The sequence below is a fragment of the Pleuronectes platessa genome, chromosome 10, assembly GCF_947347685.1.
Source record: "Pleuronectes platessa chromosome 10, fPlePla1.1, whole genome shotgun sequence".
Classification (NCBI taxonomy): domain Eukaryota; kingdom Metazoa; phylum Chordata; class Actinopteri; order Pleuronectiformes; family Pleuronectidae; genus Pleuronectes; species Pleuronectes platessa.
In genome coordinates, this window is record NC_070635.1 from 1,167,184 (window position 1) to 1,187,740 (window position 20,557).

The 20,557-nt window shown below is 46.0% G+C and overlaps 1 protein-coding gene across 1 annotated transcript in view; it reads right to left on the reverse strand.

Annotated features, from left to right (window-relative positions):
- The window catches only part of bmper (BMP binding endothelial regulator), a 19,868-nt gene extending 7,522 nt beyond the window's left edge, over positions 1-12,346 (reverse strand). The window contains exons 1-8 of the mRNA XM_053432946.1: positions 12,084-12,346; positions 11,425-11,431; positions 8,144-8,222; positions 1,950-2,049; positions 926-1,008; positions 558-648; positions 343-425; positions 1-28 (exon numbers count right to left, since the gene is read on the reverse strand). The exon at positions 1-28 is cut by the window's left edge and continues 72 nt beyond it. Of these exons, the coding sequence (XP_053288921.1) occupies positions 1-28; positions 343-425; positions 558-648; positions 926-1,008; positions 1,950-2,049; positions 8,144-8,222; positions 11,425-11,431; positions 12,084-12,189 (577 nt within the window). The 5' untranslated portion in view covers positions 12,190-12,346. The remainder of the gene's footprint in view (positions 29-342; positions 426-557; positions 649-925; positions 1,009-1,949; positions 2,050-8,143; positions 8,223-11,424; positions 11,432-12,083) is intronic.
- Positions 12,347-20,557: the final 8,211 nt, after the last annotated feature.

Below are 20,557 nucleotides of genomic sequence, written 5' to 3' on the forward strand. Positions count from 1 at the left end.
CCTCCCTCATGCAGAGAGTCCGCCCTCCCTGGAAAACAACGAATCACAGCTCAGTTAACATTGGATTTTCTAAAGTTCAACTTTAATATCTACAAAGAAAATATCTTCTTATAAAACTTATTACTGAATTTATAGATTGACATAAGTTTACAGCAACCCCCCCCCCATCCCCCGCCTGATAACACGCCCAAGTCAGACGCCGTCTAGAAACCAATCAGAGTCAAGTACAGGTAGACTCCGCCCACGCAGGTGATGACTACAGGACGTATGTGAAACCAGAACTAACCAGATCTAGTGTGTGTATGTGTGTGTGTGTGTGTGTGTGTCTCTTTGTGTACTTACAGTGCACGTGCACTTGATGCAGGATTTCCCCTCTGGACTGAACTCCTCCTTCTCTTTGTACAGTCGACCCTCGAAGATACAAGCTGCGAGAAAAGAAGTAACACAACATGAACAACGTCCAGAATCCAGAGACACAGCAGCAACAGAAACCTGCTTCTTCACACCCCCCCCCCCCCCCCCCCCCCGAGGTGCTGGGTGCGCTGGGTTCTACTCACTGGGGCAGGTGGGGCAGCACTTCTTCGGGTGGATCTTTGGGTTTTTACAGTGGACGACACACTGGACCTCAGCCTCAGTGACGACACCTTCCTGTCACAACCAGGACACAAATCACATCTTTAGTTTGATTGTATTCAAATATACACTTCTGCTCTTTCCTCACTGCGTCCTTCACTTCCTCCTCATCCTCCTTTCCTTTCCCCCCCCCCCCACTCCTCCACGCATCACTCCCTCCATCCCTCTCTCCTCCAGAGGTCGGATACTTCAACATGACGTCAGAGCTGAAACAACAGCGTCTGTCCACTTCAACGCTGCACACACACACACACACACACACACACACACAGACAGACAGACACACACACACCTGACATCGTCGGGTGACGCAGGGCTTGGTGGACGTGGTCCAGGAAACTGAGCTGTTGAACGATCGTCCGTCAAACGTGCAACCTGAGAAATAAAGAGAAAGTTACAGTCACGATGGAAACGTGTGAGGAATCACGTCTTTACAAAACACACACACACACACACACAGACACACACACACACACACACACACACAGATCACTAAATGAAAATCCTCTTGGTTTCGTCCCATTTACAGGAAGTGATCTCAGATCAGTGTTTCACTTTCCAGAGACTGAAACCTGATCAGTGTAAATCAAACCCTCTGATAGGGAGTCACTGCCGAGGAGGACGCTCAGTGGACGAGACTGAAGAGACTCCACTCGTCCTCGTGTTGTCCTGCTCACACACTCACACACTCACACACTCACAGACTCACAAACTCACAGAGTGAGGAGTCGTGAACTCTACAAGTCGACCGCACAACAGTGAACTAACGAGGAGTTGCTGAGCTGGAGCTCGTTCCACCTGAAATAACCAAGTGTCGTAAAAACACTGAACCGCAAAAAACAAAAGGGCCGCACCCCGACTGAGAGCTGGAGGAGTGTGTGTGTGTGTGTGTGTGTGTGTGTGTTTGTTTATATTGGTTTATAAATAACATGTGAAGACGTTTTTATTGTCTCTTCATTTTGTTTGAATCAGGGTTTGAATCTGTTGAGAACTGAAGAAAAGGAAATGACTGAGGATACAAATCCTGATTAAAATGTTAAATATTTCTCTATTGATATTTATTTATGAAAAATACAACATGTTCACTTTCAAGTCCTCTGGTGTGTTTTGAAAATATTGTGTCAGTAAGAAGATTTAACAATAGAAACTTGACTCTTAACTTATAGAAATGCTAATGTATTTTTTAAATGGTCGACAAAATGTAAATTAAACTGAACTGAGGAGTGAACAGAGACGTCTGCTCTTTGATTGACAGCTGTCTCAGCCTATCACAAGCACTAAAGCCTTGAGCATGCAGCTGCTGGTCCGGGTCTCACCTTTACACCTCTCGCAGCACGCTCCAGTCTGTTTCACCACCAGAGCACAGTCTTCAGACACCAGCGGACACTTCTCCTGCTTGCAGTCGGCCTTCCCTTCCTGCAGAGCACCAGAGGGGAAAAGGTCAGAGAATAAAAGATCCACTTCAACCATCACAAGCTTCAGAGTATTGTAATAGGTTATTTACTGTGTCCTGCACATACGTGTACTTCATCCACGTGGACGTATACAGACACTGAAACAAAGAGCTGCTCCACAAACTTTCTTAATTAGTGTAGTAACAATTATATTTGTCCTCTGTCTCAGTCCTGCAAATAAAAACTCCCACAAAGACAAAAAAGGAGTTTTATTTGTGTAGTTGCAGATTTATGGTCGATTCTATAAAAATAAAACATGTTTCACAGAATGAATCAGTTTCCAGACATGAACTGAAGAGTTTGTCTTTCACGTGTGTTCTCAGGTAGAACTCCTCCAGAACATCACAGGGAAAGCAACACAATATCGTGATACACACATTTTGTTGCATCTAAACACACAATACTTGTTGCACAAAATTCACAGCTGGTTTGATTTTCAGGCTCTAAAACCGTGATGATATAAAACATATTTAAAATAACACGGCCACGTCCTTTAAATGTGAAAAATCCAGGTAGTATTTCCACATGACATCATCCTCTGATTGGTCACCTGTGTGAAACCAGACACTCTTAATGGTTCCCACACCAGAGGTGACTCTGGTTCTCCGGTGAGCTGTGAGTTCTCACACCCGGTCACCAGGCGTCCTGTCGCCTCAGGAAACACAGAACGCTGAGTCAGCGCCGCTCGCTGCTCCCGGGCCCGACCGGCTCGTTTAATCCACCCCACCTTCACACCCAGCTTTTACTGCTGATTCCATCCACATGCTGTGTGTGTGTGTGTGTGTGTTTTATGTTACACACTGTTGAGGTTTACAAAGTGGAGGCTGGCAGCCCCCCCGTGGCCCCCCCGGCCCCGCGGCCCTGTGGCAGGCGGCTCTAACGAGGACGGATCAAAGCGGAGCAGAAATAAATCTGGGCAGTTTAATATAGCAGCGGTGCTCGGGCTGAAACCCCAACCACACCGAGGACACATGATGTCATCATGGGGGGGGGGGGGGGGGGGATGGAAAGAGGGTCGGAGGAAGTTAAAGAGGACGAAGGAGGAGAGGAAAGAAAAGGGAGAAGTGGAAGTTCACATCTGAACCCTCTGTGTGAACATGTGACCTGTCCAATCTGACCCTGGATCTGTCTGGTTCAACCGCCCACACGGTCATGTGACCACAGCTCCACTCATCTCAGGCCGGTTCATAAATAAATCCAAACCCCAGAGGTGACGTGTGGTCGGAGCAGCACGGAGCAGGAAGCAGTGCAACACAACGACAGACACACACACACATGAAGGGATTCTGCTTCTTCCTCCGGGAGCTGCGGGCGTCTCCAGAAACTGATCCACGGTCAGTTAACACAAATCATCCTTTAAACAGAGTTTTCAGTTCAAAACTCCTGAGACAGAAGCTGCTAGAGATAAAAACCAACAGAATCAGATCTAGAGAAATCCTTCTGATAAAAGAATAAACACAAAATCAAACATAACGTCCTGAGCGGAGTTTTAAATACATTAAACTTAAAAACACTTTGAGATTTGATTCTTATGAATTTTGCTGAAACACGTTGAAAAAACAGAAGTTGGTGGAACGAGCCGTTAAAGACCTGAAGACTCTGTGGTCCTGTCTCCAAGGTCATGTCCTCACGTCTGTCTCTCTGTTCGCCATTAGCACAAAGTGGTGTTAGTACATGTGACCCCCCCCCCCCCCCCCCCCGCTTGTCACAGGGGTCAAAGGTCACAATGGGTCACCACGCCTTATAAACACTCAACATACCACTGTGGCACAGAGGCTGGCCGACTGGATGGCTGTCTGTCGCCGGGGGGTCACGCCCACCTCCACCTCCCCTTTCAACACACACACAAACACACAAACACACACAGTGCTATGCCTGAACGTGTGTGTCGGAGAAAGAGAAAGTGTGTGTGTGTGATAATGTGTTTGGAGTGTTTACAAGCTGCTGCATGTTGACACCACGGAGTCGTCTGCGATGACTTGATTTATTTATTTAACTCATTTGTTAAATTCACTAAGTAGCAGTTTTTCCTCAGACTCTAAAGTTGATTAGTTGAAGACACAAAGTTGTGTTGTTTTTTCATAAAAGTTGAACTCTAAACTAGATGAAATGTAATGAGCTGAGAATCAAACTGAATAAATCGAATTGATTTCACATAATGTTTTATAACGGTGAGGCTGCTCTGCCACTAGGAGGCAGCAATGTTCACTGCTTCTTCTTCTCTTCCTCTCTCTCTCTTCACCTCCTCCATCATTTCTCTTCCTCCGTCTGTTTTCTGGTCTGATTCTGAATCTCATCACTCTGTTCTGTCTGATTTTCTCTCACGTTTGGTTTCATCACTCTCTCTCTTTCTCCTCCGGTTTTAAGATGTTTCATTAACACTCAAAGCCTCTGTCCCCCCCCCCCCCCCTCCTCCCTCCATCTTTTCATGGTGACGGATGGAGAGATCAGTGAGAGTCTGTCAGCGCAGGAGAGGAGCTCTAAAACTTAAAGGCCCACTTAAGCCCTTGGACTCCAGCCCCCCCCCCGCTCCCACTAACCTTAACCCCCTTTGCCACCGTGACCTTTCACCTTTCACCCTTCCTCGAAAAACAAACAGGTCGCGACCCCCCGCTGGAGAGCAGGAGCCACGGCAGCTTAGGAACGAGACAGGCGGAGGAACCATGTGATGGGAACTGTTTCCACGACTTCCTGAAGTCAAGCTGGGATCTGAACTGGAGACGCTGGTTTGTCCCGTCCACTGACATGGAGGAGGGAGGGTATGAGCTATACTGCAGCCGGCCACCAGGGGCGATCACGGCTCAGTGGTCAGTGGTTTTACCACAAAGTCTCGAATCAGAAACTGAGTGAAAAGAACAAACTCAGACGTTTATACAGTAAAAGTTGTGGAGATGTTGTAAATAAAGTGAGTTGAAGTAATTGTCACTTTAATAAAACGTCAATTAATAAAGTGGAAAATGACGTCTTCTTGTTGTTTCATTTAAATAAGATTAAAACCACAGAAGTTTCAATTCACCAGGATTTTTAAACGATTGTTGCCGCTGATAAATCTGATATTAATTTAATTTCCTCTGTTTCATATAGAAACGGTTCTGTCTCGTTAACGCCCAAATCCTTTTATTGGTTTTTCATTTTCTCATTAAGTCTCTGCAGCCACAACAACATTCACATGACTTCATTCTATCACTTTTTATCTTGAACTGTGGGTTTGATGAGTCACTGTGAAGGGGGGGGGGGGGGGGGGGGGGGACAGATAAGAAAAGGTTAGATAAACCTCTTGTATTGATCAGCTTCTGTTGAGTTGAGACACCGACAGGAAACGACCTTCACGCTTCCCTGAGATCAGTCACAGGATCACAGCTGACGTATCATTTACAGCTAAACTCCAGTGACCTCTGACCTCTGACCTCGGACGGTTTCTGGTGTCCTAGGTGAAGGAATGAGGACGTGAGTCACAGGAGGAGAGAGAGGAGGAGAGAGAGAGAACAGAGCCTGAAACAGAATGAGGACGTCCACTGTTCATAACGGCTTCAGCACCAATCACTGCACAGATATTATAGTTGACGCACTTGTTATTAATTTCAGACGCCGTGTGCAGAACCACTTATTATTACGTATTTCTTTAAACTTCCCAGAAGCCACCTCTCAAATCAAAGTGGTCAGATGAACTTTGGCTCCATCGCACTGAGATCAAAGGTTTGAAACCAGATCCGTGTGCGGACGTTTGTGTGTTTTGACCTCACACACTTCACACTGTGATTTAAAACCCCAGGATTCAGGAGAGTTGTCGCAGTCGCACAAACACAAACACACACACAAACACACACTAGAGGTTTGCTGTTTGATATCCACCTGACCCGAGTGATGCAGGAGGAGGAAGAGGAGGATGAGAGACAGGAAGAGGACACGGAGATGGACAGACAGATGGACGAGGAGGAGGAGGAGGAGGAGGAGGACGAGGAGGACGAGGAGGACGAAGACGCCTCGTCCCAGATAGTGGATCGTCATGGCGACCTGCCTGTCAGTCAGTCTGTCAGTCACTTCCACTCGAGGCCCCATTACAGCGCCCGGCCAGGACACACAATGACTCTACTGTGTGTGTCTGTGTGTGTGTGTCTCCACCCACAGAGCCATTAGCAGGTACTTAGGAACCCCCCCCCCCCCCCACACCCCCCCCCTTCATGTATGAGTGACACTGGTGCCCTGATGGCTCCCCACCCCCCTCCCTCACTCTGGAGGGGACGTGTTGGGGAACATACATGTGAAGCTCCTTGTTTTCATGCTTATCAATGAATTAATGTGAGTTTATGATAAAAGATTGTTTTGCTTCCTGTGTGGACAGGAAACTGTTCTGAGATCAGAGTAAACAGGATCTGTGACCACGAGAAAAGACCAGAATAGTTCTGAAGTGAAACTTTACGATGTTTCTCCAGAAGTAAAACTTTTTTTTAAACTTTTATTTTAAATGAATAAATAACAAATAAATTAAAGGAAATCAGTGAAAGTGCATATTCATAAAAGAAGTTTTTAGCAGATAAACAAAGAGCAAATTCAATAAAGATTAGACCCTTAATGTGTGTAAGTATGAAAGAGAGTGTGTGTGTGTGTGTCCCCGTGCGTGTGTGTGTGTGTGTGTGTGTGTGTCTGTGTGTGTGTAGGAGTTAAAGTAGAGATGAAAGCCCGACCATTGCCTGCTGATGACTGATAGCATTCAGCAGAGCTCGGGCTGATGTCTGACCTGATAACACAGAGGACGACTGAGCCGAGGGCAGCGTCACGGCAGCCAATCAGGGGCCGGCTGAGGTTCTTTAACAGCCAATCAGAGTGTCCGTGTAGAGAAGATACGCACTGTGCACGTTCAGTACAAGGTGACAAAGATGATATCACTTATTAGAACGAATACTTCCACCAACTGTCCTGAATCAATCTGCACCAACTCACACTCACACAGATATCCACCGTGTACCTCATGACTGAATACTATGCAGTACTGTGTACTATGTCGTGAGTATCTATTATGTCTCGTACTTATATGTTTGCTGACAATCAAACAAACGGACCGAGGTGAGAACATCACACCTCTCAACAGAAGAAGAGAAGGTTCTGGATCAATCCCTCCAGAAGTCGTCTCTGTGTGTTTCGGTTTCACCTCAACAATAACAACAATAACAACAGGTAGTTTTAAACTTCTGTAAAAACTTCTATGTTCTTATGAATATGATCGAGTGCTTCTCTCAGCCGAGCTCATCCCTCCTCATCTAGATCCCTGAGGAATCAAACCCTGATCTCTGGCAGAGTTTCAAGGGAATCGTCAATCAGGAACTAGTGATGTATTTATGTAAGTTTCAGGATGTAGACAAACGCACAACATGAGCCTCACATACACACACACACACACACACAAAGTTCACGCTCGTCCTGGAGGATAAACGCTGGTCATGTGACACCTCTTAAAAATCGATGTCGAATCAGTGACACAGAAAAAACCTGGTTGGTTCGTTTACTTCTCTTAAAACAAAGAGTCTCCAGCAGCGGGGGGGGGGGGGGGGGGGGGGGGTCAGGGGTCAAAGAGCACATGCTCCAGTAAGGAGTCGTCCTCTAACGTTTCGCTGGCTGGTTTTAACAAGCGGCCCCGGAGTCAAGACAGAAGGACGACGTCTGTTAGAACCAAACTGAAAACCTTTTGTTTCCTGAATTTACAAAACAACAGGTCCAGAAACACGACTGGGAAACAGAAGCTGGAGATCAAAGCCTCTTTTTAAACCAGGTTTTACTCTTTGGTTCAGATAAGTTGGATTTTTCTTTCTTTTACAACCAAAGTGATTAAATTCTCCAACAATCCACAGATATTGTTTCCCCCCAAAACATCCCTTCAAAGTCCGAGAGCAGCAAATCGTTCTCAAGCCGCCGATAAGAAACGCTACACAAACACCAAATCAGCAGCTTGGCAAATATCACAATGTGTGCGTTTTACACAATCAGTGGAAAACCTGACTGAGCGGTTACACACAGTGAGACACAGGGACAGAGCGGCAGAGGGAAGCTGTGGGGTTTACCAGGCACTCGCAGGTGATGCAGGGGTTGTCCGTGATGTTGGGGATGTGGAGGACCTCCCCCTCGTTGTCACAGCTTGGCCTCGGGTACCTGGAGAGGACAGGAGGACACACGGTGAGGACCAGGACACACACGGTGAGGACCCAGGACACACACGGTGAGACACACTGAGAACGGCTGAGTATATAAACTGAAGGGACAGATTATCAGCGTCTCTCAGCTCGATGCTCGAAGCACAGGTTCAGGGTTCTGATCCAGGAGCAGCTGGAACCTGGAGAACCTGCAACTTGTCTCATTTCTATAAAACAGACACATGATCAGATGTGTGTCTCACTTTAGAGACGTCTACTTTTAGCTTTTCAATAAATGGGATTCATTCAATTATCTTAAAATGTGTTTGAGTTGTATTTACACACACACACACACACACACACACACACACACACACACACACACAAACACACATAGATATACATGAACTATAATTTTTGCAGGTTCAGTAGAATCAGAATCAGAAAGTATTTTTTGCCAAGTAGATTTACACCTACAAGGAGTTTGCTCTGGTTATTGGTGCATACAATAAACATAGAAACTTAAAAACATAAAAACACAATAAATACAACACACATAAGAAAAGCAATAAAAAGAAACAATATATATTTACTCACTATTCACTTCTTATTTACTCCCTTTTTCTAATATTTATACAAAGCAACATTTATTTAGACATAAAGATATCTAAATAAAAATGTATAATAGATAAAAGATATAAAAAGTGAAATGCAAAACAGTGTCAGATTGCAATATGCAATGTAATGCAGTATAATATAATATAATATAATGTGTTAGTTATAACGACATGATGTTTTCACAATAAACTCGTCAATGATGAACTAAGACAAACATGAGTGGTTTGATTGGAGGTTAAATTATTAATATCCATAAATAAATCCAGGTTATATTGATCTATTGGGTCGAAGGTCACTTTCTAAACTCCGTTCAGCCCACTTTGTTTTTCCAGGTAAGAGCATCAGCGTTTACACTGAGCTCTTTAAACCTGGAGTCGTTCTCTGTGTTACGAGCTGAAATCTGAACCAACCACAGGAAACCAGCTGAACTCAGGTTTATGAGCAGAAGCCGACAGATGTGAGCGTCTCTCCCCGAGAGGAACGAGCTCGGCTGCTTCCTCACGTGTCTCGTTTGTTTGGACTTTTCCAAACTGAAGACTTCCTCCCCAGTGGGAACTTGTTGTCGCGAGCAGGAGGTCGTCGGAGGTGAAGGTAAATCTCCCAACGCCAGACGTCTGGGTGTCAAACTACTTCCTGTTGGAGGCAGCGTCTCCTCCGGCTGATCTTATCTCCCTCAGGAGGAGAATCGCTCGCTCTGTCCCGAGCACAGAACACCAGTGACTTCTCCTGACGTGATGGAATTCCATCATGACACACTGGACCGAGTGTGGATCCAGAATCTGCTGCTTCCTCCTCCTGCTGCTGCTCTCGTTCTTACACCAGATGCTGTTTGAAATCTTTGACTCATTCATTTTCTGCTTCAGTTGAATCTGAAATCAACACAGAAGTTTCTCCATCGAGCTCATTACACTGAAAACGTCTGGAGCAAAACCAAAGACTGGGTTTCTGATCAGATCCCACAAGTCGACGTCTGCTCCTGCTTTTCATCCGGAGATATTTATATCCCCCCCCCCCCCCCCCCCACCCTCGCTCTCGGGATCATTTCAGATTATCAGGAGTTCACTTCAGTTCTGATCAATACTCGGTCGTCCTGTTATCTGTGACCTCTGACCCTCCACCTGCTGACTCCCTGGTTTCCTGGAGCGTCGATGACTCAGGAGATGATTGGTCAAGTTATTGCATCCACTACTCTCCACATATATAAATAAAAACAATTTAAAACTAAAAAACACACAAGCCAAGCAGCTTCAGTCTCCGTCCGTCCCTGAACGTGCAGAAATAATGACGACAAACTGTTTGTGTGTCACTTCCTCTCTGGGCAGGAAACACACAACTAAACCAAATCAAAGAGGAAATCAGATCAGATATTAAAGTCGTTAAACGAGCTCTGACATCGTCGGCTTCTCTTTTAGATTTGTTCCAAAACAAACCTGATTTTATTTGAGTTTATTGAATCAGATCTTTTAACATCATTAATCTTCTCAGCAGCAACTTGTTCTTCACTCATGAGCATCTCACACGTGTCGAACTGTTTCCACTCACACAAGAATAATTTATTACTTCAGTAGAAGCAGTAAAACTGTAAAATAAAAGTACTCTGTTACAAGCACAATGCTGCAGTATTACAGTTACTTTCCTAAGGAACTGCAGAAGTTACTGGATTATTATTATTACATATTCATGTAGCAGCTGAGGACTGAAGAAATCTGAACGGTCGCTTGTCAGACTTCTGAAGGATTATTTACAGTGCAAGTAGAATTTAGTTGTGAAGTAATCTGAGTACTCTGTGACGTGTGGGAGCTTCTCAGTCTCCACAGGTTGCACAAAGCTTCACATCTGCTTTTTAAAAAACCCTTTTGTTCATGTTCTCCTGCAGAGGAACCAGGTCTCTCCCTCCTGTCGGTTCACTGATGAGCCTCTGAACTCAACCTCAGTCAGGAGGAGGTGGAGGTGACGTGTGAGGAGGTTCCTGGAGAGGAGCGGAGGTTACCACACAGCCAGAGACACGATGACCTCTGTGCTCCACCTGCTGCACCGACACACTGTAAGACCCTCCGCTCTGCGGCTCAGCGCACAATGGACAGATGACACCGGGGTTTGATGCCAGGTGGAGGAATCTGATCTGCTGGGATCAGAGCGGTGCGGCCTCATCACCTGATGCACGGCAGACAGTTGGTTCTCATGTCAAACACAAGCACGTCTGGCTGCAGACTCAGACCCATCTGCTGCCCGGCCCTCGGCCCATCTGATTCCCATCGCCCTGTTTACCTCAGGAACTGGGAGATAACAGCCGGGGCAGAGGAAGCCTTCCAGTCCGAGGTGCTTCTTCTCCCGGGTGGAGCAGATGTGGATAAAGTCATGTGTGATGCTTCTTTTCAAGAGCAGCTCTATGTTTAACATCTGGTTTCAATCTGCAGCAGCAAATATTTTCTCTATCTGTTACTTAAATTTACAAGAAATTAAACTACTGCTGTTGTGGAAACCTCCACCAGCAGCTCTTCCAGCAGCAGCTCCGCAAGCACAACCTCCACCAGCTCCTCCACCAGCAGCAGCTCCACCAGCTCCTCCACCTTTCATTCACATCTCTCCTTCACTCTCCTCCTGCTGTCAGAGGAGCCGCTGAACTCAGCTGCTGGAGGAAAGTGATCCACACTTCTCTCTCCTACTTCACAGCTGAGGTTTCACTTGAAAAAGTCCAGTAATTATAACGTTTAGAGACAAAAACAACAATTTGAGTAAAACTCGGTTCTAATTTGAGGCAGACTTTCATCCTAAAGATCCACAACATCTATAATTCGTCAGGAAACTGTTCCTGTAAATCAGTAGCGTGCCATGCGCAGGGTTTGATGCCGGCTCCTCTCACTGCGCTGCCGGGTGGCACACAGGGGATAACCCGGGTTAAACTCAACAACCAGGCCGGACAATTTAATTACCGAGCACTACAATATCACGGCAGCCTCTCAGAGCGAAGATGAGCGAAGTGAATCCAAATAAAATCTATTTACGCACGTGACGCAGACCCTGCAGTGTCTGTAATGAGATTTAAAAAATCAAATAAAGAAAATGTGGTGAAGCAAAATGTAGAGGGGAAGTTGTAGAGTTGTGCTTCTCGGTGCTCGTGAAGCAGAATGAGGGTCGATCTCAGAAACAGACCGAGCAGCGGAGACTCAGCCACCGGGGGCTTGGCTCGGTTTTACGCACGGTGGCTGTCGCCGTGCGCCATTACGCAGCCACACGACCCCGTTAATCTTACCTGTAATTAGCGGAGAGGAGGACCGGGGCGTTTGCAGCAGCAGCAGGAGGCAGAGGAGAAACCTACAGGTGGAGGAGCAGCGAGGGATCCAGCAGCGGAGCAACATCCTCGGGCTCGCTCCAGGAAAAACAAAATAAAGTACCAGAGTTTCTGAGGAATAAATCAAATCGATAAAAATCAATCCAGAGGAAGATGAACAGAAGCTGATCCACGTGCAGCGTCTCCCCAGAAGCAGCTCTCTATTCCAGCAGGAGGGTGGAACGCTCGGGGAACCGGACGCTCACAGCGACATGAGAGAGACGCGCCCGCGGGCAGGAGGCGGCGGCGCTGCGCATGTTGGGGAGAAGGAGTCGTGCGTCCAGCCGGAGGGGGGGAGTCCCGGGGGGGGCAGCAGCGCGGACCGGGTCTGGAAGCGGATCTCGCTCCAGTTCAGCGGCTCCAGCCAAAGTGTCCGAGCTGATCCGAGCGCGGACACACACATGAACACACGCACGCGCTGGGTTATGAGAGAAATCTGCTTCGTGTCGCTGCGGGAGAATCAGTGAGTGGATCCGCTGCGTGTGGATCTGCGCTCCGGGTCCGGGAGAGCGTTTGGCGCATGGATGCTGGATGTCGACTGTCAGGGACGGAGGAGTGGACTGCCTCTCCCTCTCTCTCTCCCTCTCTCTCTCTCTCTCTCTCTCTCTCTCTCCCTCCCCTCCCTCTCTCTCCTCCTCCTCCTCCTCCTCCTCCTCCTCCTCCTCTGGTGTCGGAGCGCACCACAGAGCCAACAAGTCCTGCCTCCTCCTCTGTGAGACCCGGGACCTCCTCCTGCCTCCTGCCTCCAGACTTCTCCTCTGAAAGGTGCGGACATCTCTCCGTCTCCCTGAGACACGTTTTTAATAATCACAATCTCCCTCCATCTGTCTGCTACTGGACCAGTCCGTGCACAGCGTGTGTGTGTGTCTGTATGTGTGTGTGTGTGTGTGTGTATGTGTCTGTGTGTGTGTGAGACCAAACCTCCTGCGTGGGGATCCAGTTTCATTACCAACAAGCCAGGGGAGCTGCACGTGCTCCTCGTCTCTTTGTTGTAAATTAGATTTTAATTTTTAGTTATAGATGAGGATGAAGATGAAGGAGGAGGAAGATGAGGGAGATGACTCAAGGTCAAGTGCAACGTTTTAGTCAGAAGTAGAAACAGAAATTAAAATTCTTCTAAAACGTAAAGAGATTAAAACATTTCTTTCCAGATTCAGTCTTGAAATTTACTCTTTAAACTCAGATTTAAAACAGTTCAAGTGGAAATGGTCATAGAACTCTTTCTTTTATAATTTTAACTGGTTCACTCTTTTTTTAAATATATTAAATATTTATTCAATATATATAAATATACATTAGTACATAAGGTAAAGTGTGAACTTGTGGTCAGAGGCTGTTTCATCCTAGAGAAGGAGAAACATCACTGCTCCAGCACACAGTGATGTCTATATCAGACACACACACACACACACACACACACACACACACCAGTCCCATCCGACGCTGTGGTGTGGAGCAGCGTCTCCTGGAGCCGGCTCTTATCAGACGACATCAGTGTCGGCTCTTGAGGTTGAATGGAAGCAGCCGGGTCATAAAGTCTGAGACCAGCAGGGCAGCAGATCAACTCCCCCCAGCCGTCCACAGGTGTAAGGTTCTCACACACGTTCATGTATGTTGTGTGTTTCAAGTCAAACGTGTGGGACAGAAGAAGTGAAGCTGAGTTCTGCTCCCGTGTTGTCAGAGGGCCAGGAGCCATTAGCGGCTCTGGAAAGGGTCAAAGGTCAACGGGTCCCGAACGGAGATAAACAAGCACCTCTCACATGTGATTGTGTCGACACAGAGGGATTCACGGTGCAGTTGTGGGTTTGTTGTGCGTCTGTTTTCAGCTCTGTAACTTCTGTTTCCTCATCTACACAACATCCTGCTCCTCACTGTGCACACCCTCTTACATTTTTGCATTTTGTTGCCATAAATCTGGAGTCAACATTAAAGTCTCATGTGACAGATGAGGAGGGCTGTGTGATGCTGTGTGTGTGTGTGTCTGTGTGTGTGTGTGTGTCTGTGTGTGTGTGTCTGGCCTCTTTAAAGGGAAGCTCGTCAGAAGCTCAGACAGGGAGGAAAAGCGACTCTTCAAAGAAATAATTAGGACCCACCCAGCAGCTTTTAACTGAGCAGCAGCCACCGCTCGCTCTCTGCTGCACGCTGGGAACACACACACACACACACACACAACACACAGGGACAGCCAGGGTGTGTGTGTGTCTGTGTGTGAGAAACCGTTAAAACAGAGAGGTATCAGAGAGTTGTGGAGTGTGTGTTCGCTGCTGCAGAGAGAAACAACAAGAGTGTGTTTGAAATGAGTGTTGAAGCCAAAAAGCAGAAGTGTGTGTGTGTGTGTGTGTGTGTGTGGGGGGGGGGGGGTTCAAAGAGAGAGAGGGCATCAAAGAGAGATAGAGAGATGTTCAAAGATGAGTGAGTCTTTCAAAAATAAAAGTGTGGGTGCGTTGGAAGGAAACAGAAGAGAGTGTGTGTTCAAAAGTGTTTTAAAGAAAAGTGTAAAGTGTGTGTTCGAGGTGAGAAGTGTGTGGGAGGCTGAATTTCAGAAATATTAACCACTAGATGGCAACAGAGAGAGGAGAGGTGAGTGGGGGTGACACCCACACACACACACACACACACACGCACGTACACACTCTCTCTCTCTTCTTTATCTCGTTCATTTTGAAGTGTGTCGACTTCTGTTCCTTGTTTTTTTTTTAAACATGAAATAAAAGTTAACGTTACATGAAAAACTTCTGATCCTCTAACACATCTGACGTTTATGATAAATGATAATTATCAAATGACATAAGTGAAGGTGACATAAGTGTGTTTCTTTTAAAGTGCAGCGCAGCTTGAGACCAAACAATTAAATCCCACATTTTTGTGTTGACATGAGAAATGATAGAGTGTGGAGATAATGGAGGAGGAGGATTTCAGCTGTAATGGAGCAGCAGGATTATTCTTCACACTTTCAGCATCAAGTCGAGCGATGATCTGTGAGAAGCAGAAGAAAAACACAAATACTACAAATTAAAAGGATTTGAGTGATTTTTGCAATTTTCACAGAAAACACTATAAGACGGGTTTAAGACCTGAAGCATCAAGCCGATAAATGCCTGCCTGTGAAATACATTTTAAGAAGGATAATTTAAGAATGAGTAATGAACACACAAACAAACACAAAAATACACACAGACAAACACATCTTCCTTTCTCAACACATAAACCCACAGAAAGGAAAACACTTTGGGACAAACCTGGACTGAATCGTGTCCTCAGACGTTTTGTACCTCCTCCTGTCCCCAGTCTGGCAGGCGGGGCCCCCGTGGCCCCCGTGGCCCCCGTGGCCCCCGTGGCCCCGAGGTTAAAGCCCCCTGCAGCCGGCAGGTCTGGCCCTGAGAGGCTGAGAGGGGGGGACGAGGAGAGGGGGAGGAGAGGTTACACTCAGCTGTCTACGTCGGGCCACAACAACACTAACAACCCGTTTCCACCGACCCAACACTTCCAGGGACTCGGGAACTTTCCTGCGTTTGAAACCGAAGGAACCAGATTTTAAATTGAGTTCCTCTGCAACTAAAAATGTTTTCAGACGATGCAGAAACTCCTGAGGTTTGTGTTGACGACAAACACAACAACTCACGGCTCCTCTGTTTCATTTGTGTGTTTTGTAAAGTTTTTCACTTCCTCCTCTGGACAATATCCTGCTGTTTTCTCACCAGGGCTCACCGGGACATTCTCTGGAGTATTCACGAGAAACCCGTCGGGAGAATATCTGGAGCAACTCACTCGGATATTTGCGTCATCACTTATTAATTCTAGAACAATATCCGGAGTTCAGTTCATGTGTGAAAGCAGATTAAGTGGAGTTCTCATCCCTTCAAGAGTCTGAAACAACCTGAGCCAGTGCAACAACAACTCAACCTACATCTGATCTGCGTTTATGAAACATACGTCTCATTGAAGAAGCTCAACGTGTTTTACTGCAGCAGAGGAGGGGGCGGAGCTACACAGTAAAAAACACTAATTGTGTCATGTAATTGTTTGAGTTTTACATCCGCTGTAAAAACATGAACTTCAGATATCTGAGGCGTTTATGGAGCTTTTTTAACGAGCTTTGTTTTTCTGCTCCTCACAAAACGAGAACTCCCTGGAAACACGAGCAGCAGTCACTGTGGGCGTCGGGAGGCTTCAGGATGTGAAGAGGAGTTTTCCACGTCTCTCTCAGAAGCAGGGGAGCTGCTGGGGAGAGGGGGGGGGAGGTCCGGGGTCCATCACACTCTCCTGCTTTCACAAGCGTCTCACCGAGGAGTCGAGCTCCGAGTTGATCTGGAGTTTAAACACGACACCTGAGGAGAGTCTGGTTTTCAGGAAACTGGGTCACTCAGCAAAACTGAGAAACTTCATGAAAAGTTAAACGTAAAATCAAACTCAGCTGCTTTAAAGTGGATTCACCACTGGAGGATGATGTTCATCTTCATTAAGACACGTTGAGCTTCTGACCTGAAGTGACTCTGGAGGTTTCATTCTCCTGTGGAGTCGATTTCATGTTTCCATGTTTAATTCAATGTAACACAGAGTTTATCAACTTGAAACAACATTTTAATTCGTTGACATTTTCTCTCAGATTTTTGTGAAACTGAAATTACTTAATATTTTCCAAAAATCGAACTGTTTATGTGTCCAAAGCCTTTTTTTTTGGAGCATTAAGGCATCAAACATAAACAAATTAATGTGATATTTGTTAATTTAGAGAATAAATAGTGTCCTTCTCTCCCTGACAGTTAATAAATGTCCCGTTATGTTTTATAAAACATAAAACTCAACAGCTCCCAGCTTACCTGCCATGTAGTGAATTCTACATTTTGAGTATTTGGTCAAAAGGAGAATTAGATCAAAGCTGGAACCTCTGGAAACAGATGAATATGAATGTTACGAGCAGAAAGATAAAAACCATGTGATGTACATTCTCTCCGTTGTGACATCACTCAGGCCACAGACCATCATGTAGCTGCGTTGCCAAGGAAACTAAATATAATTTCTTGTAATTTTCCTCTGGGATCAAAACGTGAGATGTGTATTGTTCGCACAAAAGAGAAATCCGAGCCACTTGAGAGGTGAAGCGCTGCTGACGATACAAATCTGCAGCGCGGGTAAAAGGATGCGGCAATTATCTAATCCGGCTTGTTTACGCCTTAAAACCCCCAGAGACAGAAATAAGCTCTCAAATAAAAGCCACACTGAGCCGGCTGCTCCTCAGCGTCTGAATCCACACAACGCTTTTATTACACAAGCATTGTGTTGTATTGTTGTGTGTTGGTTTTAACTGCTGGGTGTGAGCAGCTCCTCACTTCAGAGCTGCTTTACTGCAGCGAGGCGTGAAGGAGGGAGGACGTGACTGAGGAGGAAAAATAATAAAGTGTGAGAAGGTTTTAGAGACGCGTTCATAAAAAAACACAAAGGAGGGATTGAAAAGAGGAAGAAGGTGAAGTTCTGGAGGAGAGAGAAGAGAGAAGGAGAGAGAGAAGGAGATAGAGAAGAGAGAGAAGGAGAGAAGGAATAATGAAGAACTAGTTTAATGGAGAAAAAGAAATGTGGAGGTGAAATGACCATCTTCTGTTGTGGCTCAAATGTGCATCAGTCAACTGGTCTGATAATCTCTGGAGCTTCTCCTGTGAGAGGAGAAATTACAGAAGAACACTAATTCAAATGGATCAAACTTCTACATGTTGTTATTATCTCTGTGTTTCTAGGACAGTCGGCTGAGTTGGATATCCCCCCCCGGCCACACTTTCCAGAGGTTCCTGATGGGATGTGTAGTCCCTCCAGTGAGTTCTGGCTCCGGCCCTGGGTCTCCTCCCAGTTGGGTGTGTGCACCGGTTCCCTCTCGACGTGAAGGAGCAGTGGTTCTAGTCCCAGCTCCTCGTGGAGGTCTGACCTCCTCACCCCGTCTGGAAGGCCACGGACCCCACGGAGAACATTCACCTCGGACACTTGTCCTCGTTCTCTCGTCACCCCCCCACAGCTGTTGACAGCAGGTGAGGGTCAGAATCTAGAGCGACTGGTTAATCCAGAGCTTTGCAGTGTGGCTCAGCTCCCCCCCCCCACCCCAACCCGGAGGGACCAGTCCAGGATCAGGGGCCAGCTCCATCAGGAACTGGACTCGGCTCCTCCAGAGGCTCAGAGAACTTCACAGAGCAGCTTTAAAGAGCTGAGCCGAACTCACCGGGACGACTGAACCGAATGTGACAACTCTAATCAGGAGGAATGACAACACGTCCTCGAGCGGGAATCGAACCCAACACGGCCCAATCCTCTGAGAGACGCTTCACCTCCGTCTGATCGGGTCCTCTGGGACTCAGTCGGGTCGGTGAGACCTTTTCTCTTTGTAGCGTCCAAACGGAGGTTGTGCAACTCTCAGCTCGGGTTCGACCAATCAGACGTGTTTATTTATTTTTTTTACACAAATATTCAAAATATCTCAAACTATCTGTGGCCCTTGGATTTAGATCAGAGCTGGAACGATGACGAAGACGGTAAAGTTCCTGAGATCTTTAGAAAACTTATATTCTCCCTGGAGAAGATCCGGTGGGAGGATAAGAGAGAGACCAGCGAACTGAAAGAGGAAAGAAAACAACGGAGAGAGAGAGAGGCCGGTCATTCTGTGAGAGTTGATAGACGGAGGGATGGAGCGGTGGGAAAGAGGAGGAAACGGGGAGAAAGGAAGCAGAAGGTGAAAGTTAAAGGAGCTGATGAAAGAACAAGAAAGAGTTTGTGGGAAAGGAAACGGAGATCGGAAAAATAAGAAGGAGGTAAAGTTTGATGGAGAGAGTTTCGGTGGAGAAGAGAGAGAGACGTAGCGATGAGGGAGATCAAACCCGAGAGTCAAATGAAAATCTTTTTGCTTGACAGAAACAGAGAAGCTGAGGAAGACGAGCTCGGCTGTGAAACTGGATCTGCAGCTCCTCCTCGACGTCTCACCGTGAGCGCTGCCGCCAAATTCAACAGCGGCTGTTCTGCCTTAGCTCCGTTACTCAATCTGCAGGAGACGTTTCCCTCCAGAGGTCCGATCCGAACAGAAAGTAAAACAAACACTCACTTCAAAAGCCGTCAGGTCGAGTGCTGCGCTCCGACGTGACAAGTGTTCGCTGGGTTCTACTCTTCGTCTGCAGCTCGGAAGGGAAATAAAAGAGTTCTGAGGATTCCAGGGACGAGGGAACTGGAGGAATTGGGGATTTTATAACTCTGGGAAAAAAATAGGTTCAAATTATAGTAAAGAAAGACAAATCTGAAAAACCTGTGGACGTTGTGTTTCTGTGTAAAGCTTGTTTTATCAAATAACGTTTTTCATCCTGAGATGTTTGTTTTCTTTTAGTATTTTTGCATCGTGTGTTGGAAACATCATCATCTCCAGACTTTATACTGAATTTACACTCAGGGTCCAGACTGAGAAAGAAGCTCCAGAGACTCGTGTTCCCACCTTCACCTCCTTCAGTTCAGTTCAGTGTCTGAGGAACAATTTGACTGTTTGTCTTTCTTTCCGAATTCTCTTCATCAGATATCAGGCTGCGTCCACACGTCTACGTTTAAGTATTAATACGGAAATTTTGTTTACAAACCACAGACATCATGTCATCACCTGTTTGTGCTCACGAGGTAATGAGATGTGAGTCTGTGGTAACTTCAGACTTCAGCCGAGCAGAACAACAAACACACAAAGTGAGCACCTACACAAAGCTTTGATTACAGTCGATCATTTTATTACTAAATATTTCATAAATAACGTTTATTTCCTTCTCAAAGTCCTGGTTTGATTCTCTTCAGGCTGCAGACGTCTGACTAAGTCCTCCGTGAGGCTGAAGAGCAGAGTTTCTCCTGTTGGGATGAAGACTGGCTTCACAAGGAGAATCCAAGGAGCTGGAACATCTGAACATCTAACACAACAGTACACAACTTGCTCTACACTACATCCAACGCATCGTGGAACAGAGGAGATGTACAGTGCTCGGGGGGGAACCTCTGTAAAGATGAAGCGTGTTCAGGTTTATTTTATCTCGTGGTAAAAGTCCCAAATATTTAAATTCTAAAACTCAAAAAAAATACAGTTAAACTAGATCAAAGGTCAAAGGTCAGATTCGAAACTTGACCTTCTGTCCAAACTATAAGTTTTTCATGAATTCCATCTTTTGAGGTAAAGGGCTCACACTTACATTATATTTAGTCTAAACAAAAGAATTGAAACAGAAATTGAATTAAATCAATATTCAATCAAACTGTCTGATCAGACATTTGATGTCAACTTTCACTATTTGTCAGTTTTGATGCTTGATTGTTTCTTTATTTACATTTTAAATGAACTGAGCTGTTAAAGGAGACTTTTCATATTCAGGTTCAATGGAGTTGTTCACATGATCTAA